Source organism: Mus caroli, unplaced genomic scaffold, assembly GCF_978045245.1.
Source record: "Mus caroli unplaced genomic scaffold, Mus_caroli_1 scaffold_5, whole genome shotgun sequence".
Classification (NCBI taxonomy): Eukaryota; Metazoa; Chordata; class Mammalia; order Rodentia; family Muridae; genus Mus; species Mus caroli.
In genome coordinates, this window is record NW_028227260.1 from 26869095 (window position 1) to 26892465 (window position 23371).

Below are 23371 nucleotides of genomic sequence, written 5' to 3' on the forward strand. Positions count from 1 at the left end.
GGGTCCTATAGACCTAGAGAAAGGTGTCTCAGATCAACATAAAAGACAATGCTATGTCATTTTATTACTATAGCTCTATAATATAGCTTGAAATGTGGCATGATACTCCCCTTCTGAATTTTTCATTTTATTTAGGATTAGGCTTTCATGTGATTTTTAGAATTTTCCCTGCCTATCTGTCTGTGTAGGTCTCTGTACATGTTGGTGTTAATGTGTGTGTGTGTGTGTGTGTGAGAGAGAGAGAGAGAGAGAGAGAGAGAGAGAGAGAGAGAGAGAGAGAGAGAGAGAGAGAATAATAACTAAAGAAAAGGAGTTCATTAATTTGATAGCAAATGAGGAAGGACATTGGAGAAATCAGAGGGGAAGGGAAGAATGGAAATGTTGTAAGTAGAGCTCTCATATATAAATGTCTAAAGAAATATGAAAAAAAGACAGCATTTTGGATATTTCTTGTGTTAAATATTCTAATCATAGCAGTTTACTTTTCCTTTCAAATCAATTCATAGCTTCTCAGAGACATAATGGTGAACTTAAGTCTTGACCAATGAACATTTCAAAACTCACTGTAAACACAAGTTAAATACAATCTGCAAAATACTTAACTGTCACTAGAATAAAGTAAGCAAAAGCAATGATGATGACTATATGAAGGTAAAAAGGTATTATTTCCCCTTTTATATTCCAAGTTCTGGATAATGTTACCAGTTGATCTATGTAGAAAATGATAACTTTCTTCTAAGTTGTTTTGAATCATGAGGCCCACCCAGAGAAATTGTCTAGTGCTGTTTCTTGAAGGGTAGCCACAAGAGCTAAAATGCCTTGAGAACTTTAGAAACATGGCTTCAAAAAATGTGGCTGCATCAAAATGATCATTTTCCCTTCCATGTATATGTGATTCTCTCTTTATTCCTTTTTAATAAACAGGGGATGGAGAATTATCGTGGGAACATGCAGATGGTGATATCTTCAGGCAACCTGCCAACAGAGAAGCAGTAAGTGTGACAAGCTCCAACATTTCCACACTCGACAGTAGCTGGCCAAGCTTTGCTCCCCCCATAGCTATTAGTCTGTCAAATCCAAAAGAAGACCCACTTCTAACATCAATTTTCTCCCTCCTCAGAAAAATTAAATGATTTCATCACCAACTCGTAAACATTTATCATTGGTAATTGGGGCACGAACAGGAACACAATGCAGCCATGACCTTCTATGTCTGAAGTTGGGACTCTCTTAGAATGACCTGACAAGCCTGTACTTTCTGAGGAAGGCAATCACCATGACTGTTCTCAGTAGTGAAGACTTTCTGTGGCATTTTAACATAGTCCACGTTATCCTTTTGGTCAGATTCCTTAGAAACCTGAGACATCTTGGGTCAGGTAGATGAAAGAAAAGAAAAACTGTGGGCCAGATTATTCTCCCCTAATTTCTGTTAGAACAAATCTCAGAATAAGTGGGTATATATATATATATATATATATATATAATATATATATATATATATATATAATTTTATATTACACATTGTATTATAATATAGTATGATAGTAGGTATATTATCTATTATATTTAATATTTTCATGTATATTCCTATATACAGTAATAGTGTATGTTTAATCAATTAAGAAAATATACCACCTCTAAGAATGACTGTCTAAGAAGAGTTACCCCAACACCTTAAAATTTGAAAAGAAAATGTTCTAGCTCAAAGAATGAATCACATAACAGGACTTATAAAAGTTTTTCCAATGTACAATGGTGTTTGTCATTGCACACAAACAGGTGTTCAATGAACCCCCTACGTACGAACTATTTTCAAAACCCATTGCAGCATTGCTTACATAAGTTTAAATCAAATGAACATAAATATTTATCAATGTATGGTTGGCTACATACACCTAATTATTGGTATATAATAACATTGTTAGTAAAAATATAACACAGGTTGACAAGATGGCTCAGAAGGCCTTGGCAGCCAAACATGAGTTCTATCTTCAGGATCTGCATGGTGAAAGGAGAGAACCAACTTAAATGTTCCTCTAACCTCTACACACAAACATACCATTGTACATGTGTGAACACATACATACACACATTAAATAAGTAATAATTTTAAAATGTGAAGTTTTATCTAAATGTAGGATAACAGAAAGAAAAAAATCAGATATAATAAAACAAATGTAAAATTTGTATGTGCTTTTTAAAAAATGTATACATGAGAACTATCTGAAAGAGCATATATCATTATGATAAGAAAAGTAATAAAGGGATAGAAATATGCATGAGGAAAAGCAGAATTTGACTTCTCTATCTTCTTGCTATTTCATGTTTTTTCCATAGTATTAATTAGTTTTATAATTAATAAAATTAAGTGATTTTGTAAAACCTTAGAAACTGGAAACAAGACAGTAGGTTAAGTAATTATAAAGCAGGCTATTTTCATAACTAGAGAGGGCATGATGAAGGAATTCACCAAAGCTGCTATTGAGTGACAGTTGCAAACATCACCATGTCACTTAGGTTATGCTTCACTGTCATCACAGTGTCTAGTTCGGACTTGCATAGCACATCCTGCCAACACCATACCCAAAGCTTCAGCAATGAGAGGACATAGTTTTGCTTTGCTTTTTTACTTGATGCTATGGCTTTCTAGATATTGCTATTTTAGATTTAGTGTAGCATTGTGGACGAGGTGCAAACCAGTGCATTGGGCATCTCACAAAAGCAATATGTGTCCCACAAGAGAGACTGACTTCTCACATTCAGGGAAAAAAAATTTTTTTTTTATTCGTCCCAACTCTGTCGGATTTAGAGAAAGATACTATACAGATCTTTACAAGGCATGGTCACAGTCTCAGTTTCTTGTGTTGTTGGTTTCCTCTTCCCTTCAGCCCAGGATTTTGTTTTTGTAAGAAGTTGAGAGCAACTGCATTAGTGGCTGTCACTAAATGTCATTCAAAACTTTAGTCCCAGTAACATTATTCTGCTTGGCTTCCACAGTAAGCACTGAAAGCACTTTAGTAGTATTTCTGGTAGATGTTATTCATTTTCTCTCCTTATTTTATTCCATGTATGCTACTCAGAACCCCCATAACTTATCTATCAGCTTCATTCTTCCTTCTAAACTTCAATAAGGGATGACTCAATCTAGGATTGTAGCAAGAAGAGCAAACATTTGGCATTGGTTGACCACAGTGGCCAGATGGTTCCACTTTATTATGAGTAAAGATTTTCCTTTGTTCTGAGGGGGATTGTTATTGTGGAATATGATTTGAATAACACATAGCATCTGTAGTAATGGAAAACTATGTACCTGGCACATAGTAAACACCCCATAAATATACATGTGTTGAGCGAATGGGTATATAAGATAGAATAAAATATGTGTGAAGATCAATTCTGAGTTTTACTCCCCATTAAATTTACCATTAGGCTAGTGAAAGGTTTGGTATAACCATGCCTTAATTGGGGGTTACCATTGGTATAATGAAGCATCATGACCAAAGCAATTTTTGATGATGAAAAGTTTTATTTCACTTACACACTTACAGGTAGCAGTCCATCAATGAAGTAAGTCAAAGCTAGAACTCAAAAAGGCCAGCAACCTGGAGTTAGGACCTGATGCAAAGGCCATGGAGGAGTGCTGCTTACTGGCTTTCTCCCCATTGCTTGCTCAGTCTGCTTTTTATAGAACCCAGGAGCAGCATCCCAAAGATGATACCACACAATGGGCTGGACATTCCCCCATCAATCATTAGTTAAGAAAATACCCTATAGGCGTGTGTACATCCTGGTCTTATAGAGGCTTTTTTTTTTAGTTGAGGTTCCCTCATCTCCAGTGACTCTAGCTTGTGTGTAGTTGACATAAAACTAGCTAGTACTTTATTGAAACAACATGAAACAGATTAAAATCTACATGTCAGTTGCTGCCTGTTCCCTGGACTGCCTGCTGCCCGACCCCTACTTGCCCTTGGGGATTGGAGGTGGGGTGGCATAGAATCAATGGCACAGACTCCAGGAGCTGCAGCAAGCTCATCTGAACACTGCTGCAAGCTCCTTTAATACCTTCCACCTGCACTCAATTGGTGCCAAGAAAGCATCTCTTCTAAACAACGGTTCCCGATTGACTGGCACTGTCTGTGTCAAGCAACCCTTGGTCTCTTAGGCAGTCCTCAATTAGGTTCTGCTGCAGGAGATGCTTTTGTGGCTACATGGCCCATGACATTTATGCAGAGACAGCCACACTGTTCTTCCTACAGTCAGTCACATTGTCAGGAAAAAAATTGTCAACATGTCTATTCTAACTGAATAGAATTTTACTAAATGACATAGACTTTGAGCTTCTTTAATTTTAATGTAAGATGTTCTCATTTTTTAATTTGTACAATATAGCTAATTTAAACTTTTTTAATGTTTTGGAAAAGACATTGGCTAAAAATTTCTTCTAGCTGGCTAAGGGCTGTGGGTTGATAGTGATTAAGATATAATGATTTTGATTATGTGGGTTAGCATACATTCTGAAGACAGACACCTTTCAACACAAAATTTCTTTATAGAGTCAGATAATTATACTTGCAATTATAAGAGATAATACAGAGAAATCCCATGTGTCCTTTGCCCAGTTTCATCCAAAGGTAATAGCTCACAAATCCATCAGAACATTTAGAACCCAAAATACCCATTGAAAATTCTTTTTGGACCCTAAAATTTTTCATTTCTCCCAATACAATCATTCCGTTTTAAAGATTTCATTTGTAGTTTCAACTGTGTATATATTTATAAACACATTATATACATACATACATACATACATACATTAAGAAAGGAGCATGCATAGGTACTATACCCATGAAGCCAGAAGAAGTTATCATATATAGACCTGGATTTACAGATGTTTGTGAGTCACCAAACACAGGAGCTGGAAAACCAAATTAGATCATCTGCAAGAGCAATATATTTTCTTAACTGCAGAGCCATCTTCTCAGCATCCCCACACCATTATCCTTCCTTTAAAAATTCACTAATACATAAAGTTTTATCAGTTATTGGAGTACCATGTAGTATTTCAATAATGTATGCACTGTTTCATGTTTAAATCATGTTAACCATATCTGCCCCCTCATTTATAATCTGTAGTCAACACCATCAAAATTCTTTCTCCTAGATAAGTGCAATATGTACTTCATTATTGTTGGATATAATCAGTAGTGTGCCAGATCTTCTTGCCTCTGTCTAAGTAAGACTTAGGACTCATCTTTGCCCCCATCCCTTCCTCCTTTCCCCTGGTAACACATTCTACATTCGATATGCATTTTAGATTCCTTATATGAGTGAGACCATGTGAAGTCCTCTTACTTTAAAGACAAGAGCAAGGAAAGGAGGAGTTTCCGGGAGAGGGTCTGGAATGGAGGAGCTTTTTTCAAATGGAAAAAATAATCTTCTAGACTGACCTCAAAAGTTGAACAGTGTTTTCAGACCTTCAACTTAGTAAGTCAGAAGTACCAAAATACTGAGCAAAACACACTTCTAGCAAACACTTTTTTTTTTGGCCTTTCTTCTCCTCTCAAGCAGCCTTTTTACAACTAATTTTTAAGATAAGCTCCACTTTCACTTACAATTCCAAGGTTTTGATGCCTTTTCTTCTATGCTCCAGTTTACGAGGTCAGCCCGGCTCCTGAACTTCTTTTATTTGGTCAGAGGATGGACTCCAAAACAGCCATGCTACAGACTGTGAAGGTTCTATGCAGGAAGATACATGGATATTTGCACGAGATAACAATGAAAACTGAGCCCATAAATGTGAAAGAGAACAAGGAAGGTTAGGGGGAGGGAAGGGAAGGGAGAAATGCTACAATTATAATATATTCTCAACAATTATAAAAAGTAGAAACATTCACACACCATCATCCCCTACCTCTTGCCCCAAATAGAAAACTCTTTGTTTATGATTCCCTACCTCGTGGTCAAATTAGATGTGTCTGTAGAAAGTATAAAATTCCTGATGCCCAGGCCTCACCTCAGACCAGTTACATCAGAATCTCTAGGGGTGACAACCAGTTCCTGGCATTTTTTACAGCTCCTTGGGTAATCTTTCCATGCAGTCATGGTAGAGTTCTGTTTGTATATTCTGTTCTAGCCACTATAGCTGAAGGTCTTCCTGCTTGGAATAGCTTTTAGCTATTCTTCTCCCTCCTTTTTCTACTTTTCTTCTTTCTTCCTATCTTGCTTTCTAAATACTTCCACTCCATCCTTAAAATCTCAATCTCTTATTCTGAACAAATTCTCATTACTTTCTGTTCTCCACTCCACTACCTGCAGAATAAAAGACTGACAAGATGGATTAGTTCTCTTTATGCCGTGACAAATACTGAACAGAAGCTACTTAGAAGGAAAGATTGACACAAAGTCTCAGGACATATCAGTCTATCGTGGCACAGAAGGCATGGTGACTTGGGAGTATCAATTTGTAGTACTGTGATCAGTGATTGAAGCTCTTCACAGAGTATGGTCACACCAAGATGTAGAGAACTGGACTAGAACAGGAGGCAATTAGCCTATGTCTAGTGACCCACATCAAACAGACAGATCTCACATCTCAAAGTTCTAAAACCTCTCCAAAAAGTAACACCAGGCAAGTGCCAAGTGTGCAGGCAAGACGATGAAGACATTTCAGACTTAAGATGAATGTGTGCAGCCAAGTAGTCTACAATAGGCCCTCTGCTCAAAAATCTCGATGCTTCTGGTTTTGCTCTTTGTTTGCAACCATTGCCCATACTACTCCCCAGTGCTAAAGAACAGTTTTGCGGTTTGTGCTTACCATTGCAAATCAGAGAACATCGGGTACTTGCAACTTTCCTCAGGTCACTCACTGACCCTCGCTAATTGTATTGCTGTTGAACACCTTTCTTTCGGCAGCAGCAGAACACCCACCACGCAAACTTCCTTCTTCATGTTTCTTTGGCAAAATGTTGTCAAACAACAGGAGGGAAAGAACAGCCTGTAATGGCCTCTGTGAAATGCAACCGATTATGGCAGAAAGAGACACATAAACCATTGTGGGAATGAGAAATATTTGCCCTAAGAATCCCATCCATGTTCATGATAACAAATTGGAGCAAATTCTTGTTTGTGTGAACAGTTATGCAATGTGCCAGAGTAGACTCTGAGATATAGAGGATAATATTTTATGTCAGAAGTCTGAAGGAGTCCTTTTATTCCAGATTCTGTTCACTTTTCTCTTCTCCTAAGGCAAAAATAAACTCATCTTATGGTAAGGTGGCATCAAAAGATTCCCTAACTATCTAAGTTTGTCTGTTACCTGTATCAGTGAATATAAGATCCTCCTTTTTTACTACCTGTGAAACCCTTTCATGGACTTAGCCTTCTTTACTCATAACACACGTTATACAACAGTGCGTATTAATGCTCTAATCCTTAACGCTTCAGTATTATTCAGGCTATCCCCTTCTACCTGCACTCTGCCTCAGCTCCAGGGAAAGAGAAGGAGACTAGTTGAACTCATCATAGCCTTAGACTCTTGACAAAAGAGTAGTGGTTACTATATCAGTGCCAAAAGACTCTGCATTTTCCTTGGGAAACTACTTTCATTCACTTAACAGCTATGGATGCATACTGTCTAGATATTGCACATTGTTCTCGACACCCGAGATGGAGCAGTTAACAAAACAGTGTCCTTGACTCTGCAGAACTTGCATCCTACAAAGTTCCTGTATTAGTGAAGTGCTCTATCACATTGCCTGCCTTTCCACTCTCAGGATATGTTGCTGAGACCCTATTTGACTCCCATCTTTTCCTCTTCTTCAGTTTAGTGCTTTGACACAAACTTTTGGTTAAGTCATTTCTCGACTTAAGAAAAAAAAAAATTCCTCAAAGGCTTCCACACTCCCACCTCTATCATTTACCAAATAAAGCACTTACCCCTTAGCTTGTCATTTAAAGTCCTCCATGATCTGGCTCCAACCCCCTTTTGGAATGTTATCCTTCAACTGTTCCCTTTTAAGGACTCTATGTGCTTTGCTACACCTTCTCAATTTGGAAACTTCTGCCTGGAATATTCCCCACAAACTGCCTGTTAAAAAAAAAAAAAAGTCTACCCACTCTTCATGGCCCCGTTCACAAACCCTCCCCAGCAAGCATCTCTCCTCATAATTAGACAACACTTTGGACTTTTTCCTATGACCTGTTACCTTCTGCCCTGTGTTGCAGACAAACTCTTAAACTGGGAAACATGAGTCTCTTAGCAAGAAGGCACGTTAGCCTTTGGGGCTGTTTTCTTCCCCAGGAGTTTCTCTGTGCCATCTCCAAGGAGAGAGAAAAACCTCAGCAAACTGTCAATGCTGCTTTCACATAGTAGCATCCTTACCCTTCTTGGATTAGGAAGACATACCATTAAGATCTGAGTTCATCACTGAAAATCAAAGCCATTGAATTATAGCTGCCGTAAAGGAACTCAATACCTGCCATCTCATTGTTGATATTTGTTTTGAACAGTTTTTCTTGTCATTTATAGAGACATTCTTACCTCCGTTCTCCCTACGATCCTCCACCAAGCAGACAAGCTGGAGGTCTTCCCCGCTTTCCTGGGAGCAGAAGTCACCGGGGAGCTGTTATAGATTCCCAGCAAGCATCCGGGACCATCGTGCAGATTGTCATCAATAACAAGCACAAACATGGACAAGGTAAAGGTAACCTCCTCAGCATTCTTGATATTTAGAGAATGACAGAACATTTATGGGACAGAGCACTTTTTCCCTTAAAAAAAAACTGTATACTTACCTATGGATCACTTAATATGAAGTCTGCAAAATGGATATGAACAAGTGACTGGAGGTAACTTATAGGAATTTTCCCAGATGCAACCAGAGTAGTGTATACATAGGTAGCTTTTCTGCTTATGAGGCAGCCTCTAACACTGTAAACATTGCCTCTGGGAGTTGGAGGTCATTTGTGGAAAAAAATCCACTTTTTTTTTTTAAATAAGCAGGACACCCAACATTCAAAGGTACTCAGTGCTCAACATTTCGGAAACTCTTTTCAATAGTTAAGTGTTGAGCCTTTCTACTGGGACTCTTGTTAGATATTCTTGGATCCAATCTTAGAGATTTTGCTAATGAGGATCATGCTTCCAATTGAGTGAGCCAGTGAGATGTCCAGAAACCACCTATCTGAGCACTGGGACTACTGAGCAGGTTAACACTGTAGTAAACTCAGCCATGAGTCTGGTTGCATATGCATCCATATGTGTTCACTGATCCAGTTTTCTCCCCTCTGGCCTCAAATACCCCAAGTCCAATTATGGAGGTGGGAAGAAGAGAATGGCATAATATTGACTGATTCTGAGTTTATTAGGTATCCTGTCAATCAGTTTTTTTGAACCAGAGCTCGACTGGTTCCATTTTACATAACCACAAGCATGCTTTATTTTCTTTAGAGAGAAAAATAAATCAAAAGGTAATTCTTTGAACAAGATAAAAGTAAATTATTAAACCAAATGAATGAAAAACAATCCATTACAAAGAGGTCTTAGGATGAAGCCCAACAGAGCTGGTCAAGACAAAGCTAGTCTGTTACTAGTTAGATGTAAATTTCAGATTATACATAAAAACATCACTTTTTAAAATGTACCCGCTAAAGAGAAAACTCCAAATGCAATTTAATAAAAAAAATAGTTATTAAACTTGTTAGAAATACGCATTGTTGACCTGTGTTTGACTTGAAATGTATGGCTTTTAATTCGCGAGGCTTTCTGATACAACATTATGGAAGGAAGAAGAGTTAGGTAAAGACACAGTTGGAATTTTCAATCCTAAATTACCCCCAGTAGATTCCCTTTGCTCTGGAAGCATTGCAAACCTTAAAAACTGATCGAGGACAAAAATAGACTTTGAAAGCTTCATATAACATAATTTCCCTAAGAACTCTTCATTTTTCACAGTAGAAGCTCATCCCCTGACAGCCTTGGTGTCCTACAAAAGCCCTGGCTGCTTCAAATTTCTTTATCTGACACATTTATTTGGATACAGCCCTTCTCTTTTGACCTTTCTGTTAGAGTTCACTGAAGAATCTCTTGTCTTCACCTTAACGCCCAAACCCCAGCTGGATGATTCAAAATCATCTTCTGGAATTTTGTCGGTGGGAGGAGGCTGCCTTCCCTTCTAAGGCTACATTTTATTCCACTGCAGAGTGTGAGATTCTGCTCAGTCTGGATTGTTCCCATAGTCCAAAGGTTTAGAAGGAAGACAACACTTATCTATAGAACTCTAAATAATGCTGCCTGCCCTGTGTTCCCTGAGAATGGATCACACTTTACCTGAGCTCTCTCCATAATAACTGAGGTGCAGACTCTTAGATTGTTGTTAAAAATCACAAAAGAAAAGCAACAAGCCTCCTCCATTTGAAACGTGAATCCTGCCAAAATGTTCTTGAAGCCAACTCTGTACCCACTTGTTCAAAATGTTCTAGAAAACCATGTTACTGTGTCAGGAGGAGAGAGAAGAGATAAGGGTGGAATAAAAGAACAATACATCCTGTCTGATATCTGTGATTCTGTTCATAGCCCCAAGCCTCACTCTTTAGTATCTACTGAGAATCACTGTGCACTGGGATCTTCTCCAGGTTAGGTTCTTGGAAATCTTTACACAGATTGACCTGTTAGAGGGCCCAGTACTCAGGCAGTTCTTGCAAAGTACAATAAAAGACAGTCAACATCGTTCATATTCTTTAATGTGACCCAGTGGACTTGATGAGAAAGAAATAGCCCAATGATTCATCCTGAGTCTGTGTTGCAGCCAAATCAGTCAGTTCCTAGAAACGCCCCAACTGGGAATATGTCTTCCTTCAGCCCTGCCCAAAGCAATCCACCCTACCCTAGAGATAACGTTGATCAAGATGCCGACAGGTCTCCTTGGGTGTGATGAGATGATGGAAATAATAAAAGACACACCCAACTCCAATTACTGCTTGCCATATCCACAGTCTCAGTCTTTTAGAGATGGAGAAGATTCATTCTCAGACATCTCCATTCACATCACTGCCTGTCCATTTATCTTCCTGGAACCTAGCTCCATTAAGCTGACATATATGGAAAAATGTTCTTTGTCCCCTTTTCTAAATATGTTCCCTCTCCCTGTAGTCCAGACGCATGCTTTTTAAAGGTATTTCAGAAAATGTTGAGTCAATGACTATTTTTCCCCTCAACAACTGCCTGAGTTGTCTATAAGGCAAGAACTTACTTGCTGTAGCCACATTTCTACAACAGCTACCAATGGGAAACTTGGAAAAATCTCTTGGAAACTTGGAAAAAAGAATAAGACCTAAGTGCAACCACCTCACAAGTTACCTAGCACAATGTGTGTCCTTTTCCTCTCACTCTTGTCTTAGCATCCCTCTTCCTGTATCCAAACATAGTTTGGCAACATTAAATCCAATGCCTATCCAGCTATATGGGTAGGATAGGCCTTCATAGAAATTTAATATTCTGAATGGACTTGATTTGGGATTTACATGAAATTGGCCCTTTGGAAAGAAGCAGTTTTTGCATCTAGCCCTCCTAGATAGCAAATCTCTTTGGGAAATACCCAGAAGCACAACTAGTTAGACCACACACATTTTCTGTGGCACTGGAGATATTAAAAAGACTACATTCTACTTGAGATTCTTTATCAGATGTTCAAGACTAATAGAACTCCAATTTAAGGTATTCATTCACTACCTAGCCCATTGATAAACTATTTGCAATTTGCCCACTATTTTTCAGACTATTTATAAGCATCCAGAGGCTGCTGCAAATGCACGTGAATAACGATTGAATGTAGCTTATCACTCAGACAGTGCTGTGGTAGGAGACTATCTCTGTAAATGCATCTTCTTGCTCAAAACAAAGGATTATGATGTTTTAAAGAATTCAGGAGTAGTGCTTTAAACCTTGTAATTCATCTTCACTCTCTCTACTCCTGTGTTTTTTTCCAGTGTGTGTTTCCAATGGAAAGACGTACTCTCATGGAGAGTCCTGGCACCCAAATCTACGAGCATTTGGCGTTGTGGAATGTGTACTATGCACTTGTAATGTCACCAAGCAAGAATGTAAGAAAATCCACTGCCCCAATCGATATCCCTGCAAGTATCCTCAAAAAATAGATGGAAAGTGCTGCAAGGTGTGCCCAGGTAAAAAGGCAAAAGGTGCATTGGCTGGAGGCCCTGCCTTTGGTTGAATGAGATTCACACATAGTCCTATTCAGTCTTCTTTGTTCATCAAAATTATAAATGACCTGTCTTATAGTTCTAACGATAATAGTTCTAGCAAGAATGAACTTCATCCTTTCCTCTTCTGAGACACTGATGGTTGCTTTGAAGGAATTAACTACTCAGAGTTTCTTTTGTCTATAAAGTCAAACACATGCCAAGTTGCTTATCTTGTTCTTGCTTTTCTAAATTAGAGAGTTCACGTTATCACTGTTTTAGAAAAAGTCACACCTTTCATGGTTTAAATCACCAACTCACCTCAAGACATAATCCAGTACTCTTTTCAGATGAGATATAAATGAGTTACAGTGGAGAGAAATTAGATTCTGATCCAAATGCATCAAATCCACAAGTATCTTACCCCATGTGAAAATTTTAAAGTTTATTACTGTGCTCCACATTGATATTTTAATTTGCAATTTCTTTTTAAAAATTCTGAGATATTGTATCTGTATATACTTATGGGGTACAGTATGTTAATTCAAGACAAATATACAAGGTATAATTATCAAATCAGGGTAATTATCATTCTCTCTCCTCGGATATTTGTCCCTAGACTCTTCTAGTCATTTTAAAATTTATCATCAGTTGGGTTTTTGATATAGTAACTCCACTGTGCTAAAGAAACCATTCATTCTAATGGCATTTTAGAATCTATTATCTAACCTCTACCTCCCCTTCACCATCTTTCAACTCTAAAATCCTATAATTATATTATTTCTTCATTAATGACAAGAACAGTAAAGTATATAAACTGACTTTGCCAGAGTCATGAAACTAATTGATAAGACAATCAAGATGTCAAACCCAGGTCACTTCCAGCCCATTGTCTTTTCTACTTGAAAATGTTGCTGATCTAATCTAAACACAAATTATTAAAATGGTGGTTTTTAAGACATGAGCTACATAAAAACATTACCCTCTCCACTATTGGCATTGTAACTTCGGCTTGCTACAGCTTTCCTGTGAGATCTAGAACAAGCACCTTCACCTTTATGAGCCTCCATTTCTTTTTCTTCCAAATGAGATGTTAAAGCAAGTGACTTCCTACAGCCACCACCCCAATCCCAGAATTCCGCTATCACTAAATTAGCCATTCCTATGCACATGAATTTATCATTTCTTAGGCCTTCTGAAAAGAATTTACGTAAATACAAGTGAAAAACAAACACTTTTTAAAATGGAGGTGGATTTATCTCTTCCATTAAGCATTCACTCCTGCCTAGCAGTCAAGCATGCACTTAGTGTAAATACATGAGTATCTTCATGTGATCCAATGATTCCTGAAATTGTCTGTACATTGGAATCCCCAGGAAGGTTCTAATAGTACCTGTGCCTCATCTCCAAGAGATTGCAGTCTAATTGATTTGGATTGTGGCATGGGCTTGGACCCCCCTTTTTAGTGCCCCCCTTTTTAGTGCCTTCTTTGATGTGCAGAAAAGTTTGAGAACAATTGCTGTCTACTCGCAGTGGCTCATGGTCTTGTCCTTTAAAATGTGGTTTGTGGACCAGCAGCACCTAAGAGATAATTATAAAAGCTGACTCTCAGGCCTCCACCTGCTCTGCATACACATCAGCAGTTAAGATCGTCAAGTGATTCTACTTGAAGTATATTAAAGTTTGGGAAGTAAAGATTTAAGATAACTCTAATGGCCTTCATCTCCCATGGTGAAAGTCACAGGGACAGGATGTGGATATATAAAGGATAAGGGCTAACTAATAGTAGAGAAATCAGCATACTAAAATTCAGGTGGAAGCATGCTTATTAGGGGTAGGTAGGACCATATTCTAGGAATTATATGGATATCAGGGCCACCCAAGCATGGTGACTTATTGACACTTCAAAGTCTGTGATCTCATTTAGTCCATAAATCTTTATGTCAGTTGCAATCCCCAATCTCTTGGGACAAAGGGTTAACATTTACACTTAAAGGATAATCTATGGTTAAAAAATATCAATAATTACCTACATACTGAAGATAAGGTATTCCAATTTGATTCTTTTATTTTCAGACAAAAATCTCATTTCACACTGTACTTGGGATTTTATTCATATGAGTATTTGAAATAAATGGAGAAAATTGGAACTGAGCATGCATTAGTTTAAAAAATAATTTCCCTCTCCAGTTGGCTGTGTTTTTAAAGCATCCAAAGATAAGCAACTCCACCTCTGAGAAAGTAAATGGAGACACATAAAGGTCTAAAAACCAGGATTTCTTGGTGCAGTGTTATTTATAATAGTGAAAACTTAACAATGGTCAGAAAATTCACTCATAAGGGAATGGCTAAATTATGGTATAAGTGCACTGTGGAAAATTATGCAGACATTAAAGTCATTGAAGACTAAGACTGCTGACGTGGAAATACTAAGTTAAAATGCAAGCTATAAAAATATGTATATTATAATTAATTTTTGTGTTTAAGAAGGAGTTTGTCTGTGTTTAGATTTTTTTTCAAAGCCTGGAAGGGACTATGACAGAATGTTTACAGAGATCATCTTTGGATAACTGACTTATTAAGTATTCCTATTTTCTTCTTTCACTTGTATTTTTAAATTTTCAATAGTAAACATGTATTACTTTCATCACTTGAAAACATAATAAAAGTTGTTGTTTTAAAAACCACCTTCCAGAATCCCAATTGTCAATATATTATACAATCGGACTGACTGAATTTTGTTTCCCCTGATGAGCTATTTTGACTGTTTGCCATCCTAATCAGATATGTTGAGATAACATGTCCATCTGACATCATGGAATGAGAGAGTTCCAATATTATTCTATGTACTTTTCTCTCTCTCGGAACCAGACCTGGGTTTGTGCACTTTAAACCATTCCTAGGGGTCATATTGCCCAAGAGTCTCTGTCTGCATGGCCAGGAACCTATACAGAAATTCAGCACCTGCAAAGCATTAAGGAGTTTGTCTTATGATCACCTTAAAAGACACATGTTTAGTACCTACTGCATGGAAACACAAACACTGAAGACTGAGGGGTGAACAAGACAGGCAAAGGCTACAGCCTGGTTCTTGCATTGTCGTGGAGAAGAAACATGGTGAAACCAAATCAAGAACATTAATTTTAGCAGGTAATGGGGACTGTGAAGGGAAATGGCACAAGATAAGGAGATGGTGACTAGTGAAAAAAATTTCTAAACAGTGGTAAAGGAAGGCTTCTCTGAAAATGTGATGTTGATGGATGCCATGCAAGGGTCCACAAACAGGAATATCACACCATCAGTGGCCTATTAAAATAATGGTTCATGATCTAGAGGAAAATTGACAAAGCAGTGAAAGAAAAAGAATATTGTTTTGGTAGGGAAGAAAGAAAGTTCACTTGTGACCAAGCCTAAAGTCCATCCTAACAAATGATAGCAGGATCCATCAGCAACAAACACAAGTGAAGCAAGGTAAAGCATGGAAGTGCTGCCTCTCTTCTATAGCTCTACTAGAGGCCAGCCTTCCCTTTTATGTCAGTGTTCACTTCCTGGATTGACTACAGGTTTCCCAACTCACTTCTCATACCCTTGGTCCTGCTGCCCTGATACCTAGAATTCCTTACACACTTCTTTTGGGATTTGATCATAAAAACTTTCCTGAGCTGAGATAACACATCTTTATCTGTCATCACCATCTCCCAAAATAATGGTATCTAAGTTTCTTAGTTCTAGATGGCGCAGGATAGTGTTCTCATGGGGAATGGACATGGCCAGCAATGACTTCAACTGTGGCACGGTTCGCTGAAAAGGAGATGAGAGTAGACGAGCATGGAGGTGAGGTGCCTTGAGCAACTGGGAAAAGTGCAAGATGTTATCGAATACATCTGTCTAAGGACAGAATCTGCCTCTTGTAGGGTCTTCCAGTTTCAACTAGGGCCAAGTTGTTAATGGGGTTTTGTTGTTTGTGGATTTCTTCAGTTGTGTAAGTCCAAATCTTAGGAGGGGTTGGTGCTTCCAAATGACTCGTTGGGATACTCAGGGATACCCGGAAAAACTCTAAGCATATGACTTCTAGTGACATCAGGTTACATGTGTCAGTTACATCCATAGCCAACATTCAGCCTTCCTTGTAAAGGTAACAATTGAATTCCTAGACGTCCCTTCTTCCCATTTGAAAACTTAACACACAGCCCTTAATTATCTAACATTACCAAAAAAAAAAACAAACAAACAAAAAAAAAAAACAAAAACAAAAACGGACTGGCCTGCCAAGATGCCAAGTAATCAAATGGCTAAAAAGAAAGAGAAGGGGAGAAAGGAAGCTTGATTCTAAGGATAATCCACAAAGTGAATGATCCAAATGGAACTGTCAAGAGATCATGATAGAATGGAGGTAGAGAAGAAACTTAATCAGGTCTAAAGGAGACATACAATAGCAATTTGATCACAGTGTCCAGTCCAGTATGTCTGATTAGACAACAGTGAGTGTGAGTTACAGATTCCCCCAAACATTCAACCCTTAAGTGGTTTCATCACTGACAGTTCAGCTATTCTGAGAGATGGCTTCTATAGAGTCTCAAAGGTTTTATGGTTGTAAAGTTTTTTCTTCATTGTTCTTTATTTGAATTATACACCTTGAATACACACCTAGCAAAGGGACAACTCACCAATAATCAACCGGGGGGGGGCTTATTTTTTGGTACAGGGCCTGGGCAAAGGGGAATGTCCTGTGAAATGCCAAGAATTATGGGGCTGGTGCCTTTCGTTATTCCTAGGAGCTGAAGTTCAACAGTTCAGTATACATAGGATATGATCCACACACAGATGGTGGATCTGACCAATTTTTTTGTATATCTTCTAGCCGTTCCTTTGGCATAGCATACACATGACTAATCTGACATCTAGATTTTGGCACTGGTGCTGATCCATTATTATCATTCCTCTTACAAACAAATCAAAGAGCATTCAGAAATGTCAAGCCAATTTGGATGAATATGTTGGGCAAGTATATGCACATAAGTGAGTGTCATGGGTGTTTTCTAAGTATACAGAAATGATGTCAGAGAAGCTAACTAAAGCTCTTTCAGCCCATTTCCTGGGACTCTTTTAGCAACATGGGGCTGGACAGAACACAATTCTACTCTAGTATGGAAAATTCAATTCTTTCTTAAGTACCTAAGAAATGTACACCCGGCTATACTATTCCTCTTCATTGAAATCCACTTCTCAGTGACTGTTGTAGGGAGATCCAGCTCAGTTTCTGGGTGTACCCTACACAGTCATGGATTCTGTCATCACATGAACTAATGAGAGGTTCTATGTGTCTTGGTAATTTAATGGCTGCTAAAGGATCAGCTGGAGCTGAGTTAGTGAGGTAAATCTGGAAACCTTGTTTCTGTAATAATGTTCCTGTTGATGTTGACTCCTGATCAGTGTCAACGATTATAAACACTGAGATGGCTAAATACAGAAGTTCATTTCTAGTTTAAAAAAAATCTATGCCAAACCTCTACTTGCTTCCTGGTTCCAGAAGAACCTCCAAGCCAAAACTTTGACAGCAAAGGTTCCTTTTGTGGAGAAGAAACCATGCCTGTATATGAGTCTGTGTTCATGGAGGATGGAGAGACAACCAGAAAAGTAGCACTGGAGACTGAGAGACCACCTCAAGTAGAGGTCCACGTTTGGACTATTCAAAAGGGTGAGCAAAACAACACTGAATTTGTGGTTTTGAGTGTAGCAGAGAAAGAACGACTTGCCTTAATTTTGCTTCAACATGTTCTTATGTTTGGGTCAGAAATTATCCTGTTGCTTAGTAACTGGCAGGTGTCTAGCATAGATATTATGCTTTCAATTTTAACACAGCCTGTGCTAAGGATTAACTATTAACTCTTAAGATTCCCAAGGTTATCATTTTCACAGCACCAAAATCTGATGGAGGGATTCTTTTTTCTTCCGATAACAAAGCCTTTTGTTTTCATTAAATTTTTCAATAATAGATACATTCTCCCTTATACATCTTTTTGTCACTTATTCTTCTATTATTTTCATTTTTATAATTTCTGAAGGAAAAGCATGTAGTTCAGTTTTGACCAATATGTCTTTTCTAATTTCATTTTTATTTTGTAATTAGGTTACAAAAGTAGCAGGTTTTCATATATAGTTCATTGGTTCATTCGTTCACTAATTAGTTAGTTAGTTAGTTTGTTTGTTTGTTTGTTTGTTTGTTTGTTTGACCAATCCCATTTTCCTGACTAACTTTCACAAACTCCTTCACACCTGATATTTCCCCTTCTACTTTCATATTAATTGCTGTTGCCTTCTGTACATATCTCCCTTAAAGCCTTTTTTTTCTTCTAGCTTCCCATCATGAATACATATGCATACTCTCACAAAATTATACATATATACAAATTAGAAGGTGGGCTCCACAAATAAGGAAGAGCACACTCTTTTTTTTCTCTTTCTGGCTGCATAGAATCATCATTGAACCAACTGGTTGTTTTGTTTTGCCTTGGTTCTATTTTCATATCTGATACCTAAGCCCTACTGCCAGAGATTAATTTGTTGTCTGAGCAAGGAAAGTGCATCCATCAGTATATTTCTGTAAGTCCTCAAAGTGATTCTAATCTATGACCAACATTGTAAACTAATGAACTGCAGCCTACATTTCCAATACAAAGCTCAAGAAACAGGAAAACCCATTCTTCCAGTGTGAAGCTATGTCTGTGGAATTACGCCATGCACTCTGGATTAAGATAAATTTAAAACATCCTTCCGACTTTCAAAAAGATTATGATCTTGGGCTCACTATGTAAAGTTTTGGTGACAAGCCTGATGATTGCAGTTCCATCCCTAGAACTCACATTGGTGGAATTGAATCTCACAAGTAAATTGTCCTCTGACCCTCACGTGCGTAGTGTGGTGCACAAGTGCCTATACACACACACACACACACACGCATGCATGCATGCAGCATGCAGGTATGCACTCACACTGAAAAGATTATAATCTCACTCAAAACAATCCTGTCGTGATATCCAGTTGCCTTTCTGATTCTTCACAGCAGCCACAACAATGACCAATATTCTTTTTAATACTCAGTGTGCTCCTACATCTATCTGTTCACACCACCATGATATATATACAAGACTAGTGCTGATCTTGATTGGTCAAGGTTTTCAGAAAGCCAATGGTAAGCTTAAGATTTTCTCTTGGACAACAAGATATATCCTTTATCCGTTGAACCTACCTCCTGTCCAAAGCTCAAGCATACTCAAATAGCCAGGTATAGTGGCACATACCTTTAATCTTTTTACTTGGGAGGCAAACACAGGTGGATCTCTTTGAATTCAAGGACAGCCTGCTCTACATAGTTGTAAACCAGCCAGGACTACAAAGTAAGCCCCTGCCTCAAAATAGCAACGATAATAACTAGTGTTCAAACATGTGTATGCTTCAACATCATGCACAGAACTGTACTAAGGTGCTGCCAGCTAGTCCTTCTCCAGAGATGAGAATGTAATAGGCCTTGGATGCATTATAAACATTTCATGATTAAGGCAAAAACTTGTGATACTAATTGAAGTGGTATTTGGATCCTACTTTGAGAAACGCTGCTATATTTTTTACTGCATCTTTTCTCTTTCCTTTTCCCAACAGCCTTGCCTTTTCTCCCCCACCCATTAAAAAGTATGATAGGGTACACATATGTTTTTCAGCCATGTTTATTTTGGCTTTATATCTAAGCATGTTGATTTTCTATCTTTAACTCCATGGTGTGTTTGCTTACTAGTCACCTGGGACTAAGAACTGCTCTGATGGTTTCTCAAGCGGTGATCCAAGTCACATATACTTCACCCCACTAGAGTACAGATGGCTCACAATTTGCCAGTAGAACATATCAGAAGCCTTTACTCAGACTGAAGGGAGGTTTATGCTTTCTGGGCACAGCAAAATCCAAGCTTTGTCTTCTTTATTTACTGTTGACCACTGAGTTTAAGTGAACTGGTGACATGTTGCTCCTTAACTCCTTGGCATGTTTTAGCTATTTACCTGTCTCTAATAGAAACTATTTAAGCAAACTGGAAACTATGGGGAGATTAATAAGAATCCCCCCACACCCATACACCATTTGTTTAGGTTTTATTTGTTTGCTTGCTTGCTTGTTAAGAGATGCCTACAGGAATTATGACTATTTCCCAAAGGAAAAATTTGCTCTTCTGTGTGAATTTAGGAATTGGGGTAGCTTCTCCATTTACATAAATAATGTGCCTGTGATTCTACTACTGGCTTTTTATTGTTTAGCCAGGAGGGCAGCCTGGTGGTTTGGCAGGAACTAGTCTACCCAAATTATGGACAAAGGCAGAACTTATAATACTGCCTTTGGCTACAGAAGCTCCAACCAGTGCTCATGCTTTGCGTAGGCAGAAGTCCCATGGTCAAAAGTACTACCTTCCTTATCTCCAATCCCAGGAGAAGCTAAAGAAAGGCCAGTGAGCCAAGGAAACAAATGGAGTCAATTAAAATCCCTGAACCGTCCAAGTTCCTGGTTAAGTACATTACACAGCCTAGCTCAATACTCCTAAGACCCAGTAATGAGATTATATGCTCAGCTTGGGCAGAAAAGAGGGTCTTTGCTTCCAAAAAGAGATAGAAAATATTTCATCACCTGCTCTACTTTGTGCTTGGCCCTAGGCATTCTCCAGCACTTCCACATTGAGAAGATTTCCAAGAGGATGTTTGGGGAGCTCCATCATTTCAAGCTAGTTACTCGGACCACCTTGAGTAAGTGGATCCTCCTTTTACTCCTTGCTGGAAACCACCTCTAACTTTTAAATGTAGCATAGGCACCCACGAAGTACCTCTGTATTCTCAGGGAACACAAAGAATGCTCAGTGGCAACATTAGGGAAAGTTCTGTTTCTCTTTTGGAGGACCAGGCAGCCAATAGGGTGTCTGAGTGAAAACTGGGAAAACTTGGGCATGATGAATACAAATTATGGTACAGTCCACATACAAGCAATTTCAGGGCAAGGATTCTTAAATGTCGTTTACAAACTGATAAACCAAGGCCCAAGAGGGTAGAAGGATGCTTCATAATATTTCAGGTATGGTGTAATTGTGGAGTCTTAGTATCTGGAAGGCTATGTTCTCTGGGGATGAGGAAGAGAGATGGAGATAAAGAATCCCTATCAGTTCTATGTTACAGCGAAGTTCTCTGACTCTTTTAGAACGTCCACTAGGTGCTCATGTTTCTTTAAAAGCATCTAGGCATTCCTGCAGACGTGCAGCTCTCCCACTTTCTACACTAGATGGAGCTTAGGGACTAGATTCTGCTGGGGTGGGGATGGGTGGGGAGCACTTCTAATGGGATAAAATTCACCAGATTTCTATCCACAGGGAATTTCTAATGGGCAAGACAGAACAAGAGCAGGCCTTCGGTGTGAATTAGAAGAGCTGTGAGGAGTTAAATTCCTAAGTGCTCAGGGGAATCCGCAAAGAACAATGAGACTGGAGCCAGGTGGGCTTAGGAAGGCTTGAGGAAGGCTTCAGGGAGGAGGTGCTTTTTCAAAGAAAAGGGTGTGACTGGGCAACAGGTCAAGAAATCAGTCCAGGGTGAAGGTGCAGCCTAAGAGAAGATTCAGGCAGGAGCAAACAAGAACTGTGGGTGGGGGTGAGGAATGATCACCAAGGCCGCATAGGGTGCAATGAAGATGAAAAGAGTTGGTATAAAGTAGTCCAAAGGCTTAGAAGAAGCCAGTGAAAAGTACACACACAAAGCAAGTAACATTGGTAGTTGCTACACAATATGATCAACACAATGATATCAACGTGGTGCTCTGGGCTCTTTGATAGATTTAAGAAGCACTAGCCTTGGTGATTCCATGCTACAAGACTTGTTTGCAATGCTAAGACGTTAGATTTACTTTATACTAGCACAGCACTAGAGGTTAGTAAGCAGTGCGCTTCCATCTGGCCTTTAGAAAGAGGAGCTAGCTGTGTGGCGTGGGGGTGCACCGTTTAGTGACCAAGCTGGGGAAAGTCTGAATTAGAAAGTTTTCACACTATATGGTCTGTGAGACAAGAGAGGATGGATCACCATGAGAGAGATTTCTAAAACTAAGTCAACAGGACACATGTCACAGGGAGGAGGGAATTACTTTGGAATGGCTCCAGTATTAATAACTTTATAGATTGGGTAGATAGTGATGCCATTCACCAATGAAAAGCTAAAGAATAAGTAGGTATTGGTGAGTAAGGACCTCTGCTTGGAATGTATGTTCATCAGGATGCCTGAGAACTACCTAGAAAGGTCTTCTGTATGTCTTTGGAAAGATGGATAGAAATTAAAATGAACAGTATGAGAATTTGACTGCAGGAGTTAGGAAATTTCTAGGAGGGAGTAAGGAATAAAGGAGACAGAGACTAGGGGCCAGGGAGCAATGGTGCGACTTTCGAAATGACTCTTCCACCATAGAACACCCTTCAGTTTGTTTTGTGTGCAAGCCACTGGATTGATTGGGCTCCAGAGGACATCAAGCTGATTTAGACATACCCTGTGCCCATAGTAATTAAGATTGCAGATGGGTAATGGAAGTAGATACTGTGTGTGTGTCCCAAACATTGTACAGTCTTAAAGAAGGTGGTAGTGAAATGATCTAAAGGAGTCACCTGGGGGCACAGAAACAAGCCCAATGCATTCACATAATTCGCCTCCATAGCCCGGCACATAGTAAGGCTTTGATAAACTTTGTCTTCTTTTTGTCTTTTATTTTCCTACTGAGGCATGAAGAATAGAGAGAATTTAAGGGAGAAATAAGCAGAACGATCAAGTCTCAGTTATATCTTCATGTGAGTAGGGAAGCATTGAGGTTCAAAACTGGCTTAGGATGAAAAGGAGTTTCCTGACCTTGGGCTCAGCGTTCCCCAGATTTCATCACCAGGAAGATAGAAATTAAAAGAAAAGTGAGGATCTGTTGTGTATCAGCAGGCAAATAGAAGTGACACTGCCAAGTTAAGAGTGGAAAGGGCTGTGCCAGTATGAGAATAGAATGCTAGAAGCAGCCGTAGGATGGCATTTCAGGGTGCCAAGGATGCATAAGGACATGGAGATATAGAAGAAAATAAATATGAGTAGTTCTTGACAAAGGAAGAGAGGAACTGGGGGAAATGATGAT

The 23371-nt window shown here is 38.8% G+C and overlaps 1 protein-coding gene across 3 annotated transcripts in view; it reads left to right on the top strand.

Moving 5' to 3' along the window:
• Chrdl1 (chordin like 1) overlaps positions 1-23371 on the top strand; it is a 107332-nt gene that overhangs the window by 80984 nt on the left and 2977 nt on the right. For 2 of the 3 annotated variants that reach the window (XM_029472938.2, XM_085837996.1), the window contains exons 7-11: positions 925-992; positions 8528-8696; positions 11986-12180; positions 17726-17893; positions 20890-20979. In XM_029472938.2, the coding sequence (XP_029328798.1) occupies positions 925-992; positions 8528-8696; positions 11986-12180; positions 17726-17893; positions 20890-20979 (690 nt within the window). Of the gene's footprint in view, positions 1-924; positions 993-8527; positions 8697-11985; positions 14837-17725; positions 17894-20889; positions 20980-23371 lie in introns of those variants that run through there. The other variant, XM_021153494.2, reaches the window with a different exon arrangement.